Here is an 18787-nt window from a genome sequence, read left to right as displayed (position 1 = left end):
CAGGTACTTCTCAAAAGAAGACATTTATGCAGACTGGATTATTTTCTCCCTTATTCTATAAATAGAATTCTATTATAGAGACAAGTTGAAATACATCTCGAATTGTTGCCATTGTCACAGCTGTAACTTGTGACTCATGTGTAAAGAACCATCGCAAGCTGGACTCTAAGAGTGATCGATATAGCTTTCACCTCTGGTAAACACTAGCCAGAATCTCTTCCATTATGGTTACCATCAAAGAGAGGTACAAGGACAGAAATCAAACACCAATGATATACTACCTTTCCCTACATATAATGAATAGACTAGGGAACTATTCTTAATAATAAATAATTTATTAATTAGAACATATAAGTGAATACAGAAGACATTTAAAAGTAAAAATACAAAGGAATAATTTTATTCATGAAGTGCTTTCATAAAAAGTGAGTATAAACTCAGTCCATGAGCGTGTAAAGTGAAATGAGCTGGCTGGCTGGAGAGGGACAGGGTGCCAGAGGCTACTACCCAGTCAGGGTCACAGCTGTATTGGTCGATTGCTGGGTTCCTGTTGGCTTGGTCTGGATCATGTTATTTCTGGTGTTGGATTTGCTGTCCATGCTTCTGACCACGTCTTTCACCCACCTGGCTTGTGGATCAGCACAGACTTTTAGGCCACGTTTGGTAATAAAACTGTAATGCAAGGAAAAGACAGACGAAGTTAGCCACATTCTCAAAGCCTCAGGGTCAGGAGTTAAGATCAGAGCAGACATGAAGAGATCCTGTGCAGAAATTACTGCAAGAAATAGTCTTTCAGAGCCATGAGATCATAAATGAGCACCCTTCTTCTGCCATTTATTTTAACATAAAGGAGAAATATCTGCAAGTAGTATCCAGCCTCTTTGTTCACCATAATTCACAGGTTCCTTTTCTCATCCATGTCACCAAATGTTGTAACAAAAAGACATTTTAGAACATCTAGTTCCATTATTACATACCCTCTTCCTTTTCAAATTTGAAAATACTCATCTTATTTTTTAAAGAAAAGGTGGTTTTTACATTTTCATTCTTTAGAGCAAAGCTTGCAATTATGTGTTGGGAAGAGTTATTACTTCTAAAAATGAGATTCTGGTAGAAGAAAGGGACCATATAGGTTGTGCATTGACTCATTTTCTTGAAATATGGCAACTGATAAAGCATGAGACTCTGCCTAACTCAACCCTAAGATCCTCCAACTCCAGTGAGGCTTGCAGGGAAACCCTGACATGGGCCAGCCATCTCTAAACCCAGACCTCAGAGCTGTGCACAGTATTCAACAGACTCTTCCACTAAGTAAATAGAGGAGGACTTCTATTCTTTCTTTGGCAGCCTAATTTTTGCAATAATCGCTATTCGGTTGGGCTGCAGAAAGACATGATTGATAAGGAAAAATAAAGAGGTTATCGGTTAAGTTGAGGTGTTCCTCCATGTTGACCTACTGTTCCTGAGGAGGGCAGCATTTCTATAGACTGTATTTCTATACCTCTAGATATCCACCCAGCCCAACTTCTGAGGAGGCAAACTCACATTACTGCTCTCAAGGAGCCTTCCGTGATGGTGTAGGTCTTGATTCTGCTAACTGGCAGTCGCTGGGTAGTGAGGCTCACACAGGTCCTCTTATCTGAGACTTCACTCCCTACACCTGGTGAGGAAAAAAAACAGACAATTAAAAATAAAGCAGTTCTCAAGATCATAGGAACAATCATCTGTTAAATTACTCTGAGAATGTTGTAAGAATATAAGGCCATTTGCTTTTTGGGGGAAGAAATGACTGATAGGCATTCTGAATCTCTTGCCCATCATAGATTCTTAGTAAATATTTGACTAATTTAAAAACTCAATCAATAGAATTGTTTCAGGAATTTCATGCTGAGAGAAAATAACAAGATGTTATCCCATCTCTGTGTACATTTTCACTTAGACATTTGGGACGGCTAGTAAATGCTCCAGTGACACTCATTCATTCATTTATACAATGGTGCCTGTTCTGTCCCACATGTTTTATTAAGACAGATGTTATCCCTCTTTTCATGGAGCATGTCTTCTAATGAGGGAGCCAGGCAACAGACAGGTAAACAGAAAAGATCATTTCAAATAGTGTAACATGTTACAGTACCATAAGTGAGATGACAGAGTAATGTGTGAAGAGTACTCTAGGCAAGGCAACATTCAGTGAGGGAAGGAAGCATGCTTTTGACTGAGTAAATAAAGGTGCTCTCCTTTTTAAATGGTCAAATGTCTCTCTCTGTCAGCTTCCTAAGATGCTGAAAAGAAAGAAGGCCAAAGGAAAGAAGGTGGCCCAGTCCCTGCAGTCATGAGGAAGCAGGAGGCTAAGAAAGTGATGAAACCGCTGTGTGAGAAAAGGCCTAAGAGTTTTCTTAGGCAGGCATTGGACAGGACATCCAGCCCAAAAGGGACCTCCACTGCTTTGTGAAATGGCCCCGCTATATCTGGTTCCAGCTGCGAAGAGCTATCCTCTATAAGCAGCTGAAAGTGCCTTCTGCCATTAACCAGTTCACCCAGGCCTTAGACCCCCAAACAGCTACTCAGCCACTTAAGCTGATCCACAAGTACTGACCAGAGACAAAGCAAGAGAAGAAGCAGAGACAGAGCAAGAGAAGAAGCAGAGACTGTTGGCTCGGGCTGAGAAGAAAGCTGCTAGCAAAGGGGTTGTCCCCACTAGGAAATCACCTGTTCTTTGAGCAGGGTTTAACACCATCACCAACTTGCTGGAAAACAAGAAGTCTCAGCTGGTAGTGATTGCACATGGTGTGGAGTCCATCAAGCTGGTTATCTTTCTGCCTGTCCTGTGTCCTAAAATGGGGGTCCCTTAATGCATTATCAAGGGGAAGGAAGGCAAGACTGGGACATCCAGTCCACAGCAAGCACTACTGTCGCCTTCACACAGGTTTTGTATTGAAAACATTGATTTGCTCCAGAACACACATCCTCTGGTGCATCCCCACATTGTAACTGAACTCTCTAAGATTTTGATAATTTATCAAACTATATTAAATGGGCAAAACCTACAAATGCATTTATAATCATCACCTCTAATCCATAGCTAACATTAATCAAAAAATTAGTTTGTAAGGAAATCTGATGTTATTAAATAAACCATAATATTTATTTAATCTTAATCTCTGGTGATCATGTCTGTTATTCTATTCAGTTTATACATAAATAAGCATAGGTCCTGAGTGGTTAAGGAATTTACCTGAAATTACCCAATTAGGAAAAGTAGGAGCCCAGATACTAACCAAATTCTCCCTGTTCTGGAAGTTTACGAAGCCCCCTACAGTCAAAATCATCATTCCTTTTTTGCACATGAGAAGTTTAAGGCTCCCCTGGAGAAAGCAGTTTAGTCCATTCAAAACCTGAGTCAAACTCAAAATGTGTGCCCACCTGCCTTGCCTCCCTGTTCTTTATCTCACAGACAGCTTCTTGACTTACCTTCCACAATGTATGCAGTGAGACAGCAGATGCCAAGGAGGGCCAGGATGAGAAGTCTCATGGCTGAGGTCCTGCTGAGCTGTGCAGGGAGAGTGAGGATCAGGCTCTTTGAGGACCTCTTTTATGCCTCCAATGGTCAGTGCACTTCCTGTGGTGAGAGGGGGCTTTCGAGGTGGGTGTAGGATCATGGAAAGTCTTTGTAATACTGATGCTTTTATTTTTCTTAAAAAAAAAAAAAGTCCTTTTCCCTGTTCATACTAACCTAACACCTTGTGGCCTTTACCCCTTTGTCTGTGGTTAATGTGTCAATTAAACCAAATGCATGCATAAAAGAAAACATGGTTGTGTTGTCTTCTGCCACCAGCCTGAATTCAGATCTTCCGCTGTAGACATGCCTGAAGGCTGTTCACTGCCATGGCCCAGCATGGAAACTGTAAAGGAAATGAGGTGGGGTGGTCACTGCGTTCCATCCCCTCATGTGACATCCAGTGTGACATGAGGCTTCCACAAGCAAGGATCATGAGTCCCTGGTGCCACCCTTTGACTCTCTCAGGAGGGGAAGAGAGGCTGCTGCCACACTGAGCTTCTCGATCCTTTGCTTTCTTTTTTCTCATTTTTCTCCTCCACCTTTATTCAAGTTATCCCCCTTTCTTCACCCCAATCTCCCCAGGTACCCAAGAAACAATTAAATAACTGTTTAAGCATGTCTACATGCATATGTTTGCTTTATTACAACTTAACATACACATTTATAAAAGCTTTTGAAAAGCTGTGCTGTACCAACTTATTTCAAATTAAAAAAGACAGAAAATTGTAATCTTACCATCTGACAGCTTTCATTTTCAATATTTTTCCAGTGAATCTGTATTGGCATACATGTATTCTCATAACTGTGGTAATTTTAAATGCCGTTTTAACACCAATTTAAATATCTTCCCATTTTTTTAGCCTTCAGATTTCTACTTCAAGTAAATATATACACATACACACTAAACCATTTTCTTATAACTTATTATAAAGATCAGAACTATAAGGTCAATTTCATTAATGTACACTGAATTACTTCCCTTTAATAACCAGGAGTAGGATTACTGGGTAAAACGATATGATCATCTTTACAGCTCTTATTATATATTGCCATATAGTCTCCCAAAATGTAATTTTAATTTGCAATGCTCCCAGTAGAATTTAAATATACTGATTGCACTGGAACTTTTCTGCTACTGAGTTTGTTGTGTGGTAGTTGTTCTTTATTTTACATAGGTATCTATAAAATATATTTATTAAATATATGTGTAGTTAAAGGTCTTTTGCTATTAGGAATATGAAAATAAATTCCTATATTTTCATAAAAATTATAGGTTAACGTCTCAAAGAGACTTCCCACTAATTGCATTTGATTTTTCACCCAGACTTCATTCTAACCTTCAAATTGGCTCTTTAATGATCTCTACGTTACTGCACAATCACTCCTTGAACACTGGACACATCTTCTATTCAAACTGCTTCTCCTCATATTAGTCCTTAGCATGGAGCAATGTGTTCTCTTCCATCTAATTTCCAAATACTGATATATAGTGATCATCTTAGACTCATTGCTATCCACCTACATGTCAATCTCAACCAAACTGGACTAAGTGTACCTTCTAAGTAGTTCTTTGAGATGTGTCCTCCTTTCTTCCCACACTGCTCAAATGTTAGGCCAATTGCAGTGGACTAACTGGTTTCCCAGACCAGGGCCTCCTCTCAGTCTGTTCTGCAGCTTGCCAGGGTAATCACTGTAAAGCCTCAATCTAATCATGCCGTTTCCCTACTGAGAACCTCTTTGCTAACTTCCAATGCCTACAGGATGTATTTCAAATCTTTCATTGTGATATATAAGAATGCTCAAGATCTAGTACTGCCTTTTCTTTCAGACTCACCTTCCACCATTCACTCACACACTCCCAAACCTTAACAAACACATACATGTACAGTCAACCCAATGGGCCAGCCTCTTTTATGCTCCTCACATGTTTCCTTTAACTGGAATACCCATGACAGCTCCCTACATAGTTACTTGTAAACTCCTCCTCTCTGTATAAGTTTTCCTGAATTTTTTTTGATAAAATTAAGTTGTGCCACCCCTCGATGCTCTCTTAGAACTTTGTTCTGTTCTCATGGCTATTCTGCAACTAATCTCATTGTGTCCTCTTACTCAATTACATTCTTGCGTCTCCCACTAGATGGCAGGCTCTTTGAGAGTAGGAGATTCCCTTGTTATCTCTGGATCCCTGGCACTTGCAGAAAGCCTGGTATGTAACAATTGCTCAACAATTAGTTTTTAAATAAATGAATTTTTTTTAAAATGCCAAAATTACAATGATTGTGCATTAAGTGAAAGATGACCATCTAAAAACATAAAGCCATGCTTCATGACATTGGTCTAAGCAAATATAGGAAAAAAAGGCAAAAACAGACATATAGAACTACATCTAACTAAAAAGCTCCTGCACAGCAAAAGAAATAATCAACAGAGGTAGAAGACCGCTTATAAAATGGGAGAAAATATTTACAAACTATATATCTGATAAGGAATTAATATGCAAAATATATAAAGAACTCAAGGAACTCATTAGCCAGAAAACAACACAATTTAAAAATGGGCAAAAGAGTGTAAAAACATGCCAAGTTATAAAGACCACTGATGCTAGGAAGAAACTGCATCAACTATCAAGCAAAATAACCAGCTAACATAATGACAGGATCAAATTCACACATAACAATATTAACCTTAAATGTAAATGGCAGAATGCTCCAATTAAAAGACACCAACTGGCAAATTGGACAAAGAGTCAAGACCCATCAGTGTGCTGTATTCAAGAGACCCATCTCACATGCAGAGACACACATAGGATCAAAATAAAGGATGGAGGAAGATCTAACAAGCAAATGGAAAACAAAAAAAAGCATGGGTTGCAATCCTAGTCTCTGATAAAACAGACTTTAAACCTACAAACATCAAGAGAGACAAAGAAGGCCATTACATAATGGTAAAGGGATCAATTCAACAAGAAGAGCTAACTACCCTAAATATATATGCACCCAATCCAGGAGCACCCAGATTCATAAAACAAGTCCTCAGAGACCTACAAGGAGATTCAGGCTCCCACACAATAATAATGGGAGACTTTAACACCCCACTGTCAACATTAGACAGATCAACGAGACAGAAAGTTAATAAGGATATCCAGGAATTGAACTCAGCTCTGCACCAAGCAGACCTAATAGACATCTACAGAACCCTCCACCCCAAATCAACAGAATATACATTCCTCTCAGCACCACATTGCACTTATTCCAAAACTGACCACATAGTTGGAAGTAAAGCACTCCTCAGCAAATTTAAAAGAACAGAAATTATAACAAACTCTCTCTCAGACCACAGTGCAATCAAACTAGAACTCAGGATTAAGAAACTCACTCAAAACCGCTCAACTACATGGAAACTGAGCAACCTGCTCCTGAATGACTACTGAGTACATAACGAAATGAAGGCAGAAATAAAGATGTTCTTTGAAACCTATGAGAACAAAGACACAACATACCAGAATCTCTGGGACACATTTAAAGCAGTGCGTAGAGGGAAATTGATAGCACTAAATGCCCACAAGAGAAAGCAGGAAAGATCTAAATGGACCCCCTAACATCACAATTAAAAGAACTAGAGAAGCAAGAGAAAACACATTCAAATGCTAACAGAAGGCTAAATAACAAGATCAGAGCAGAACTGAAGGAGATAGAGACATAAAAAACCCTTCAAAAATCAATGAATCCAGGAGCTGTTTTTTTGAAAAGATCAACAAAACTGATAGACTGCTAGCAAGACCAATAAAGAAGAAAAGAGAGAAGAATCAAATAGATGCAATAAAAAATGATAAAGGGGATACCACCACTGATCCCACAGAAATACAAACTACCATCAGGTAATACTATAAACACCTCTATGCAAATAAACTAGAAAATCTAGAAGAAATGGATAAATTCTTGGACACATACACCCTCTCAAGACTAAACCAGGAGAAGTTGAATCCCTGAATAGACCAATAATAGGCTCTGAAATTGAGGCAATAATCAATAGCCTACCAATCAAAAAAAGTCCAGGACCAGACAGATTCACAGCCGAATTCTACCAGAGGTACAAGGAGGAGCTGGTACCATTCCTTCTGAAACTATTTCAATCAATAGAAAAAAGAGGGAATCCTTCCTAACTCGTTTTATGAGGCCAGCATCATCCTGATACCAAAGTCTGGCACAGACACAACAAAAAAGGAGAATTTTAGACCAATATCCCTGATGAACATCGATGCAAAAATCCTCAACAAAATACTGGCAAACTGAATCTAGCAGCACATCAAAAAGCTTATCCACCACAATCAAATTGGTTTCATCCCTGGGATGCAAGTCTGGCTCAACACACGCAAATCAATAAAAGTAATCCATCATATAAAGAGAACCAAAGAAAAAAACCACATGATTATCTCAATAGATGCAGAAAAGGCCTTCGATAAAATTCAACAGCCCTTCATGCTGAAAACTCTCAATAAACTAGGTATTGATGGGACGTATCTCAAAATAATGAGAGCTATTTATGACAAACCCACAGCTGATATCATCCTGAATGGGTAAAAACTGGAAGCATTCCCTTTGAAAACTGGCACAAGACAGGGATGCCCTCTCTCACCACTCCTATTCAACATAGTGTCGGAAGTTCTGGCCAGGGCAATCAGGCTGGAGAAAGAAATAAAGGGTATTCAATTAGGAAAAGAGGAAGTCAAATGGTCCCTGTTTGCAGATGACATGATTGTATATCTAGAAAACCCCATCATCTCAGCCCAAAATCTCCTTAAGCTGATAAGCAACTTCAGCAAAGTCTCAGGATACAAAATCAATGTGCAAAAAATCACAAGCATTCCTCTACACCAATAACAGACAAACAGAAAACCAAATCATGAGTGAACTCTCATTCATAATTGCTTCAAAGAGAATAAAATACCTAGGAATCCAACTTACAAGGGATGTGAAGGACCTCTTCCAGGAGAACTACAAACCAGTGCTCAGTGAAATAAAAGAGGACACAAACAAATGGAAGAACATTCCATGCTCATGGATAGGAAGAATCAATATCATGAAAATGGCCATACTACTTAAGGTAATTTATAAATTCAATGCCATCCCCATCAAGCTACCAATGACTTTCTTCACAAAATTGGAAAAAACTACTTTAAAATTCATATGGAACCAAAAAACAGCCCGCATTGCCAAGACAATCCTAAGCCAAAAGAACAAAGCTGGAGGCATCACACTACCTGACTTCAAACTATACTACAAGGCTACGGTAACCAAAACAGCATGGCACTGGTACCAAAACAGAGATATAGACCAGTGGAACAGAACAGAACCCTCAGAAATAATACCACACATCTACAACCATCTGATCTTTGACAAACCTGAAAAAAACAAAAAATGGGGAAAGGATTCCCTATTTAATAAATGGTGCTGGGAAAACTGGCTAGCCATATGTAGAAAGCTGAAGCTGGATCCCTTCCTTCCACCTTATACAAAAATTAATTCAAGTTGGATTAAAGACTTAAATGTTAGACCTAAAACCATAAAAACCCTAGAAGAAAACCTAGGCAATACCATTCAGGACATAGGCATGGGCAAGGACTTCATGACTAAAACACCAAAAGCAATGGCAACAAAAGCCAAAATAGACAAATGGGATGTAACTAATCTAAAGAGCTTCTGCACAGCAAAAGAACCATCAGGGTGAACAGGCATCCTACAGAATGGGAGAAAATTTTTAAAATCTACCCATCTGACAAAGGGCTAATATCCAGAATCTACAAAGAACTTAAACAAATTTACAAGAAAAAATCAAGCAGCCCCATCAAAAAGTGGGCAAAGGGTATGAACAGACACTTCTCAAAAGAAGACATTAATGCAGCCAACAGACACATGAAAAAATGCTCATCATCACTGGCCATCAGAGAAATGCAAATCAAAACCACAATGAGATACCATCTCACACCAGTTAGAATGGCAATCGTTAAGAAGTCAGGAAACAGCAGGTGTTGGAGAGGATGTGGAGAAATAAGAACACTTTTACACGTTGGTGGGACTGTAAACTAGTTCAACCATTGTGGAAGACAGTGTGGCAATTCCTCAAGGATCTAGAACTAGAAATACCATTTGACCCAGCCATCTCGTTACTGCATATATACCCAAAGGATTATAAATCATTGTGCTATAAAGACACATGCACACGTATGTTTATTGTGGCATTATTCACAATAGCAAAGACTTGGAACCAACCCAAATGTCCATCAATGATAGACTGGATTAAGAAAATGTGGCACATATACACCATGGAATACTATGCAGCCATAAAAAATGATGAATTCATGTCCTTTGTAGGGACATGGATGAAAGTGGAAACCATCATTCTCAGCAAACTATCGCGAGGACAGAAAACCAAACACTGCATGTTCTCACTCATAGGTGGGAATTGAACAATGAGAACACTTGGACACAGGGTGGGGAACATCACACACTAGGGCCTGTCATGTGGTGGGGGTAGGAGGGAGGGATAGCATTAGGAAATATACCTAATGTAAATGATGAGTTAATGGTGCAGCACACCAACATGGCACATGTATACATATATAACAAACCTGCACATTATGCACATGTACCCTAGAACTAAAAGTGTAATTAAAAAAAAAATAGCAACACCTTTCTTCCAGGTGCTCACATCAAAAGCCTTGGTCTCATCCAAGCCTTGATCTCATCCTAGCCTTGGTCTCTCCTCATTTTCTAACATTCTACACCCAGATTGTCAGCAAATCATGTCAGTTTTACCTCCAAAATAAACCACCGTTTGAGACTTCCTATTGAGCTCTCTGGTTCAATAGGAGGTAATGCCCTCCTAAGTGGTCTTCCTGTGTCTATCTTAGCCCTCTGCAATCTACTATTAGCACAGCAGCCAGGTAAACCCGTTGAAGCATAGGTCAGATTGTATTACACCTCCTCACACATGTTCCCAATGTCTTCATTTCTCACTCAGAGTAAAACCAAAGTCTTATCAACAATCTATAAGAGCTAGAATGGCCTTGCTCCCCATCATCTCTCTGACTTCATTTTTTACCATTCCTCTCCTTTGATTTCTCAAACCACCTACTTTGGACATGTTGACGATTTCTTGAATACATCTGGCACATTGTTGCCTCAAGGCCTTTGAACTTGCTGTTTCCTTTGCATTCCTGGAGTGCTCCTCCTCTAGATAGCTGTGTGGCTAACTCCCCCGTTCTCTCTAGTTCTTTTCTCTAAAGTCATCTTCTCAGTGATGCCTGTTTTCCAGCTACCCCATCTAAAATCTCAATTACCCCTCCCCAATATCTCATCCTCCCCCTCCATCCTTTATTTTTTTCTCCTTAATACGTAATGACATCCTGGTTTATAATATACTTGCGTAAGTATAATACATTTTGCTTATATAATCCTGTTGATTAACTTTCCTTTCCATCAGAATGTTTGCTCCATGAATTCAAAGATTTAGATTGTTTTGTTCACTCTTGTAGCCCTGGTTCTTAGAAATAATGGCTGACATGTTGTAGATCTCAATAAATATTTGTTTCATAAATGAATTAAACTAAATGTAGACAAAGATAAATGATTTCTTAGAACTCTATCCTACCATTGTTCTTTCTAAACATACATTTAAAAAGAATTCTTTCATCCTTTCGAGTGGAATAATTTTTATCATTCTTAGCCACAGCACTGTTGTAATCTTTAGTCACCAGAATTTTCAAATATTGACAAATGACAGCATTAGCGTTACCTAACCGTACCGTATTTTAATCAGTCACTTATTGAGTACCCATTTTGTTCCTAGAACTGGGTATTTGCTGAATTGTTACTGGAATGGAGATATTTGGAAACAAGCAGCTCTCTTATTTACCAACTGTGTGATGACCCCGTGCAATCACTAAATCTCTGGGCCTCAGTTTTTTCCTTCTTAAATAGAGACAAAAACACACACCCCTCCCAGTTGTTGAAAGCTGTATGAAACTTCAGTCTATGCATACTTTCACCAAAAGAAAAACAACTTCATTAGAAAGAATAATTTTTCTGGTATTAACATAAGTTTTACCACATATGCTTTTGCAAACATTACAGATATTGCTGCCCATTATTGCCTGCTGAGTGGGTAGAGAAAGGAGTGTACTTGTAAGGGACGATTAGAACAGAGGCATATTACTTTAACATGCAGCAGAAGCCTTAACTGACTCTACATACTTGCAGAGCCACTAACAACAATAATAATTTACCCTTTACAATATTTTACTGCCTACAAAGCACTTTCTTATGTCTTATTTCATTTTGAAATCATATTTGGTAGGCAGGATTTATATGCTCTCTTCCATTTTTTAGAGGGGAAATGGAGTCCTCATTTAAGTGACTTTTCTGAGATGATGCAGTGGGTCAGTGGTGCAGCTAAGACTTTATTTCTGATTCCTTGAATAACCCTCTTTGGAGTATCTGATGCTCCTATATTAGTAATTCTGTCAGCTGGGTGAGAGTCTAACTACAATTCACTTTACTGGCATCTACTCATTGAAATGTTGGTGTTTTTGGCCAGAGTTCAAGACTTCATATCCTCCAAAACACCCTCTTCATTATTTTGGAGAGGTCCTCTGAGGCCAATGGAGAAATGCAGAAAACGACACAGAAGTCTGAGCTCTTTTTTGACATCCTCTTAGGTACCTGGTAGGATGACAGAATGTCCATGCTTTATGAGTGTCCAAAGAAGAAGCAGAGCCTTGAAATAGAAAATAACAGATCAACAATTCCTCTTCAAGTGTCTGTTATGTGCCTGACCCTAAAGGGAGACAGGCCAGATTGGAGCTCTAATTTTAGTTGAATGGCTAACAGCCTCATCTAATTCTCTTACCTACTGTTTAAATTCATTACTACTCTGCTTAAGCTCCCCAGCAGACTTCAGCTCCCCCAGACACATTGAGGTTAAAGTCTACATGTGTTGGTTTACAAGGTGAAGTCCTTTGCTGTCTGGCTTCTTCCTACCTTTGCTGTCTTAGAGCTCACACCAAATCAGCTTTTCCCATTATTATCCAGGCACTTGATTTCTTCATCCTCTCGACGTCATTAGACTTTGCCTTTGCCGGGAATACTGAGGCACCCTTTCTTCCTCCTTTATCTGGCTGATCTCTACTCATCCTTTAAGACTTGTCTGAGTCACCAATCCTCTGTAATTCCTTCTTTTCCATCCTGCCCTTACCCACTGGGAGAGATGCCCCTTCTCTGTGGTCCCACAAAACTCTTTGCTTTTTTCACATACCACATTATTAGTTTATGTTGTAGCTGCTTTCTTGACTCACCCTCCATCCCCAGTGCTGTCACTGGGTATGGAATCGTTAGATGCTCAATAAGGCATCTTTTGGATGAATGAATGAAATATGAGTAAATGTTGTCAAATATGAAGCAATGATTGGCAAAGCAATTTTATTTTATTTTTTATTATGCATTCTTATTTTTTGAGATGGAGTCTCTCTCTGTCACCCAGGCTGGAGTGCATTGGCGCGATTTTGGCTCACTGCAACCTCCGCCTTTCAGGTTCAAGTGATTCTCGTGCCTTAGCCTCCCAAGTAGCAGGAATTATAGGCACACAGCACCATGCCTGGCTAATTTTTTTGTGGCAAAGCAATTTTAATTGCCTACACAGCCTATGATATAAAAGATGAAACTCAGCATACAATGAATATTCAGACGCATGACCTCAACTCTCAGTTTGGCTCTTATGTCCCTTCTGACCTTTGGACTTGATAGGGTTTAAGTCAGCTAGCCTGACACCAAGAATGTGACAAGAACCCTCTCTCGTAGAATGGAGCTATGACATGTGTCCACAGCAGTGTCACACAAAAGCTATGTGAAACAGCAGCTATTGTGAGTACGTGGGTGTCAGAGGGAATAGTTTGCTTTTGACACATGTACCCCACAGAATACAGTACACAGAGCACACACTGAATTAAAACACTGGAACCCTGCCTCAGATGGGGAAGTTTCATGAAGAGAGAGTAAAAATGTGAGCCGTATATGGTGGCGAATGGAGCAAAGGTCAGCTTTTCCACTCATACAGTAGCTCACTCAGACCACTGATTTCTCTCGCATGGCCTATCCCAAGCAGATGGGCCCCTCTCCAGGCTGCTGGTTAGGTGGGTGCACTGGTGGTCCTACACCCAGGGGAATCTCCAGCTCAGAACCTTAGTCACCCATGGAAAGTTTAATGAGTAAGATTTTAAGTCAGAAAGCAGCAAAGGGTGAGAAACTTGGGGGCCAAGAGGCAGGTCAGAGACTTCCTCCTCTGTCTTTAGCTCTCCTCCCCTCAGTGCTCTCAAAATAGAAATTATTTCTCACCTGCTCCACTGCCTGCTCCCAACCTCAGCTTCAGGGTGGTCTACCACAGACATTCTGTCCTGACTGACAGCAGAGAAATCACCAACCTTTCTGATGCCAGGCATCAAGCAGAGGAAGATTCAGTCTGGGCCAGGTCCCACCACCCCCTAAAATCATTTTGATCTTTGGCTGGCCAGAGTGAGGAAGCAATGAGGGTGACAAGGGAGCTCTGGAAAAGACACATTGCCTCTTGTCTCTTGTGGGTCTGAATGTAAGCAGGGGAAAAAAGACATTGAACATCTGGAAACTTAGCTTGGGAGATCTTTGAATATGGGAATGAATTGTCTTCTATACCTCTGAGCCTGCCACTGGCATAATCCCTGGCATCCAGTGGTCATTCAAAAATGATGATTACATCATTGAATAAAGGAAAGAGGGGAGATGGGATTATTCCCCAGAAGGTAACTGGGTGCTTGTTAGCTCAGGGGAGCAGAGAGGAGATAATTTTCTTTTTGTATTTTTTTCTAAGGGGTCAAAGAAGAAGCAGGAATGCTCAATTATCTCCTGTAAATAACAACAAGGAGCTTGCAGCATGAGACAATGTCTAACTGCTTTGTAGATGCCATTTAGCGCTAGGGACAAGCTATTTTAAGTCATGATTAAGACTTAACTTGGCTAGGGGGCAACTTGTTCAAGGGCTGCTGGCTTGGGTACTGAGTAATAGTCTCATTTATTACCCACGGGCAGGGCAACTGCACTCACAGGATGGAGTAGACCATCCTAACCACGGTTTGACTTGGGGGAAGGGTGATTCAGACAGAGGAAGCAGCGTATGAGAAGACCCTGAAGTATGACAAAGCAGTGTCTTAGAAGTGACTTAATAAATGAGGAAGAAGCAATAAAACTTAGCCAGTAGTACTAGAAGTTCTAAGCAAAGTGAGAAATGTAGTAATTATTTCCATTCACCTAGTTTGATGGAATCATGGATTAACTTTTAGGGTGAAGTATCTGCAAATCAGAGCTTGGGTTTAGGGTTAAAGCTTTTGAGGCCACCTCCACTCTGCCCCTGCACCCTTCCTTGCTCTCACCCTTCAAAACACTACAGAAAAGATATCGTCATTTTTGATTCTTTCTGGAATAAACAAATCTCCAGATTGCCTCAATTTTATTGACAGAAGGAAAGGGGGAGTTTGCTTTAACAGTGGCTGTCTGTTACTTGCTGAATCTGATGATCTCAATTTGAGTTTCAGAATGTGCCCTCTTGGTCCTCCTTGTTTTGTTTTCGTTTTTGCTTGTGCGTTTGTTTGGCCTTTGATAAGTTACTTTTATTGGACATCTATTGTTTGTCCGCTTGGTCCTCCTTCCAATTTTCTGAAAACTACCCCTTCTACCATCCTATACAAATGTTTACCTCTGTCCCCCAGGAATGTTGAGTGGGGCTTGAGAGATTCCAGTTTCAGTCTGGCTGGGACTTTGAACAGAGAACATGGAAACCAGGGTGGCCGTGATGCCCCATATGTTCTGTTGTGAGGTAAAGAAAGCTATCCTGCCGTGAGGGAACGTAAGATGGAGAGTGAGGCCCCCTGGGGTCTCTGAAAGGCTCCAACCCTGCATTCAGATTGTTCTCTGGACCTGGGTGCATCTCTGTCCATGGCATTTATGAACTTCCTTTTGATAATCCAGGGTATCCAGTATTTTATCTGGAGACCCTGGTTGGAGGAGACCTCAAAGGAATTCAATACAATTTTGATACAGAAATGTGCTTTGCAGATCTGGTTCCTGTCCCACACTCCACTTGCACATTCCCTATTCAAATAGAAACAAATCGTATAGGAACAGACTCTTCCTGGCTAGGATTTTGTTTTCAAAAACCAAACCTCAAATGCAAAAGATGAAAAGTTTTAAGTTTCCTGGTAAATCAGGAAAAACTCCCATTCAGGTGTCCAGTTATTTAAGCAAAAGAAATTGTTTTGTTCTCCCTTTACTGAATTAAGTTACTAATTTTCCTCAAGTAACATTACTCTAAAGTATTCTTTTAAGAACTTTCATTCTCACATACATAATATTTTGCATAATATTAACACTATATTAATAACATGAACCAATAAATATTGAGTGCTTAATACATGCCAGGAACTCTTCTAAGTATTTTGCATGTGCTAACTAATTTGATTTTTGCAGCAGCCTCATCTGGTTTATTATTATTTCCATTTTATATATATAAGGAAACTGAGGCACAGACAGGTTAAATGCATGAAGTGGCTTGCTGGAGGTCACACACTAAGTGATCAAATGGAAATGAACATGGCAGTTTGGTTCCAGAGCCAGGGCTCCAAACCACGACAGATTACTCTTAGAGATAGATATTCCACACATAAACAAAATCACATCAAATTAAAAGAGTTTACATTGAGTGTTCTGGGGTCTGAAACTGCATGTCTGGTTCTACAACTTTCATAGAGTTCCTGATTTTAACTGCTTGGGTAAATGGCTGCACATCATGGCCTCTCCTGCAAGCCATTAGCTTCCACGTAACACCTAGTGTGAGAAGTTACTAAAGGAGATTAGTCTGTTGGCTAGATCATTCTTCTCTGTAGTTTTCTCCCATTCATCCTAGACTGATCTGGTAGATCATATAAATGACAAGTAATCACTTTCCAGTAGTTGAAGAGCAGTCTGCCTTCCTGGGGTGCTCTTTGCCTTGGTCCAAACACTTTCAGCTTTTTCAACCATTGCTTTGAGCTATCAGGAATAATCCAATCATGTTTGAGTTCTGTGATTGTGCATGGATATTATCTCCTTGGGCATAAACCTGTCTGTAGAAATTTTCTTATCATAAAACTTTAGTCTATGTTCAAATAAAAAATATAGCTTTTTACGGGATACCGAAAAAAATCCTTCTTCGTGGGCCTTTGGAAAGGAAATTCTGTCCTTGTAATTTCCCACGGTGATTCTAAGTGCATGGTCTTTTCCATAGCAATTATTGGCAATGAACAGTAAAAATGGTAAAAATATTTTCTTTTATATTTTAAGCCTGCTACAGTTTTAAAGAGTTTAAGTATAGGGCTCTATAGTGAAAGCAAATCATTAAATCCCCATGTTTATCTTCTGCATGCCAGATGAGGGTGTATCCCTAAATTCTTTCCCTGTTTGTCTTTCCCAATTTCCCCTTTGAAAGGCAAACCTTTAAACTGAACAGACATTTTGAACTTCTACTTGCATAGCCTAGCATCAGAACTTATGGAAACACGTGAGGGAGCAGATAAACTAAGACAAGGAACCTGGCTTACCTGATCACTGATGTTACCGAGGACAAGCAGTGACTGGAGAAAGTTTGGTACATGTGACTAAGATTAGCCTCTGAGGAATGTCTGATGGTGGTCGGAGTGTAAAGACTAATGGTTTTGAAAGTATTCATCACCATTGGTGATGAAATTTCACTGCAGTTTTGGTTACTTTCAATAAACCACGTAGACTCACTGTGGCTTCCCTTAATGTGATGTAGCTAACATTCAGCACAGTACATACCAGCAAGACCATGCATTAAGGGTAGTGTGTGTGTGTGTGTGTGTGTGTGTGTGTGTGTATGTCTATGTGATCATACATGACAGAGAGAAAGAGAGAGAAAGAGAGAGAGGGAGAAAGAGAGAAAGAAAGAGAGAGAGAGGGAGAAAGACAGAGAGAAAGAGAGAGAGAGAGAATGGAAACTGGTAAAAAAAAAAACAAAAAAAAAACAGCAGCGGTAGAATTTGTCTTCCACATACTCTGTCTACAGCATCCCTGCTGTTCTCTTAGGATAAGCCAGTCTTCAGCAATAGTACCAGTGCTGTTAGTAGGGTCATTTCGACCATGATTTTGTGGTACTTTATACAAAGCAACCCCAGACTTGTTTTCAGTCTTTTTTATTGAGATGTATTCTGTTTATATAATGTTACTCATTCATGAAAACCAATAGATACCATTTATTTAACCCAGAAGTTGTACTTCTTGGAATCTGTCTAAATAAATGATTGGAGAAGTGCAAAAGATGTATGGGAAAGGATATTCTTTGTAGTCTTTTTCATACCTTCTTTCCACTGTGGAAATTACCTGTTTATCAATAGGTGTATAGTTAAATAAACTTTGTTACATGCTTTTAAGATAATTCTTTGTGGCCATTAAAAATGATATAGTTCAATTTTCAGACCTGGAATATGCTCATGTTTTTATGTAAAAAGAAAATAGGCTAAGTAACAGTGTATATAGTTCATTCTTATTTTTGACATCTATCCATCTGTAACTAAATGGGTAGGAAGTATTCTGGAAAGGTAAATACCAAAATGCTGGCAATAATGATCTCTGTACAGTAGAATTATAGATGATTTCAACTTCATTTTTGATTATCTGTTTTTCAAATATTTTTATGTAATTAATAATCATTAAATTGCTTATATAATGAGGAAAAAGTAAAATTATTTTTCACAGAAATAAATAGACCAATAATTGTCTTTGTTTCTAGTAATACCACTTCCTCAGTGAAACTATCTGCAAGTAACTGAAACAGATAAAAGAAATTCAACAATATGTAGTTCAAACATATAGCTTCTATGGATCCACTTTGGCCACAAGATATAATGATTTCTTCTTTTGTTTGGATATGATACTATACACAATTATTATTTTTAAGTCATAGAGCTGCTACTATTCAAAAATTTGGCTCACTCATGCTTAAAACCCCCGTGTTGCCTGAAAATATTTAATTATTTTCCCTATTGTTAACCATTGTTCCTAAGCTGGTACATCCAGTTAGATAGAGAGCCTTACCTTGTCTTTTAGGCACTTTGGAATAAAAAGATCAACTCATGTTTAGCAGATAGCAAAT

At 39.2% G+C, this 18787-nt stretch overlaps 1 protein-coding gene across 1 annotated transcript; it reads right to left on the bottom strand.

Annotated features, from left to right (window-relative positions):
- Positions 1-316: 316 nt before the first annotated feature.
- On the bottom strand, positions 317-3861 carry LOC100450406 (lymphotactin). The gene is made up of 3 exons (XM_002809823.4): positions 3472-3861; positions 1546-1660; positions 317-672 (listed from the first exon to the last, which is right to left on the bottom strand). Exons 1-3 carry the CDS (start codon positions 3530-3532, stop codon positions 504-506), a joined length of 345 nt encoding a protein of 114 aa, XP_002809869.1. The 5' UTR covers positions 3533-3861; the 3' UTR covers positions 317-503.
- Positions 3862-18787: the final 14926 nt, after the last annotated feature.

The sequence above is a fragment of the Pongo abelii genome, chromosome 1 (assembly GCF_028885655.2).
Source record: "Pongo abelii isolate AG06213 chromosome 1, NHGRI_mPonAbe1-v2.0_pri, whole genome shotgun sequence".
In the NCBI taxonomy this organism is placed as follows: domain Eukaryota; kingdom Metazoa; phylum Chordata; class Mammalia; order Primates; family Hominidae; genus Pongo; species Pongo abelii.
Note: the sequence above shows the minus strand (reverse complement) of the source record. Positions and strands in the feature narration are given on the sequence as shown.

Excerpts from the sequence above, each read along its gene's own strand:
- LOC100450406 (XM_002809823.4), bottom strand. The coding sequence starts at position 3,532 with ATGAGACTTCTCATCCTGGCCCTCCTTGGCATCTGCTGTCTCACTGCA. Across the intron at positions 1,661-3,471 it reads CACTGCATACATTGTGGAAG|GTGTAGGGAGTGAAGTCTCA; the intron begins GTAAGTCAAGAA and ends TTTCCTCACCAG. Across the intron at positions 673-1,545 it reads GGCTCCTTGAGAGCAGTAAT|TTTTATTACCAAACGTGGCC; the intron begins GTGAGTTTGCCT and ends CTTGCATTACAG.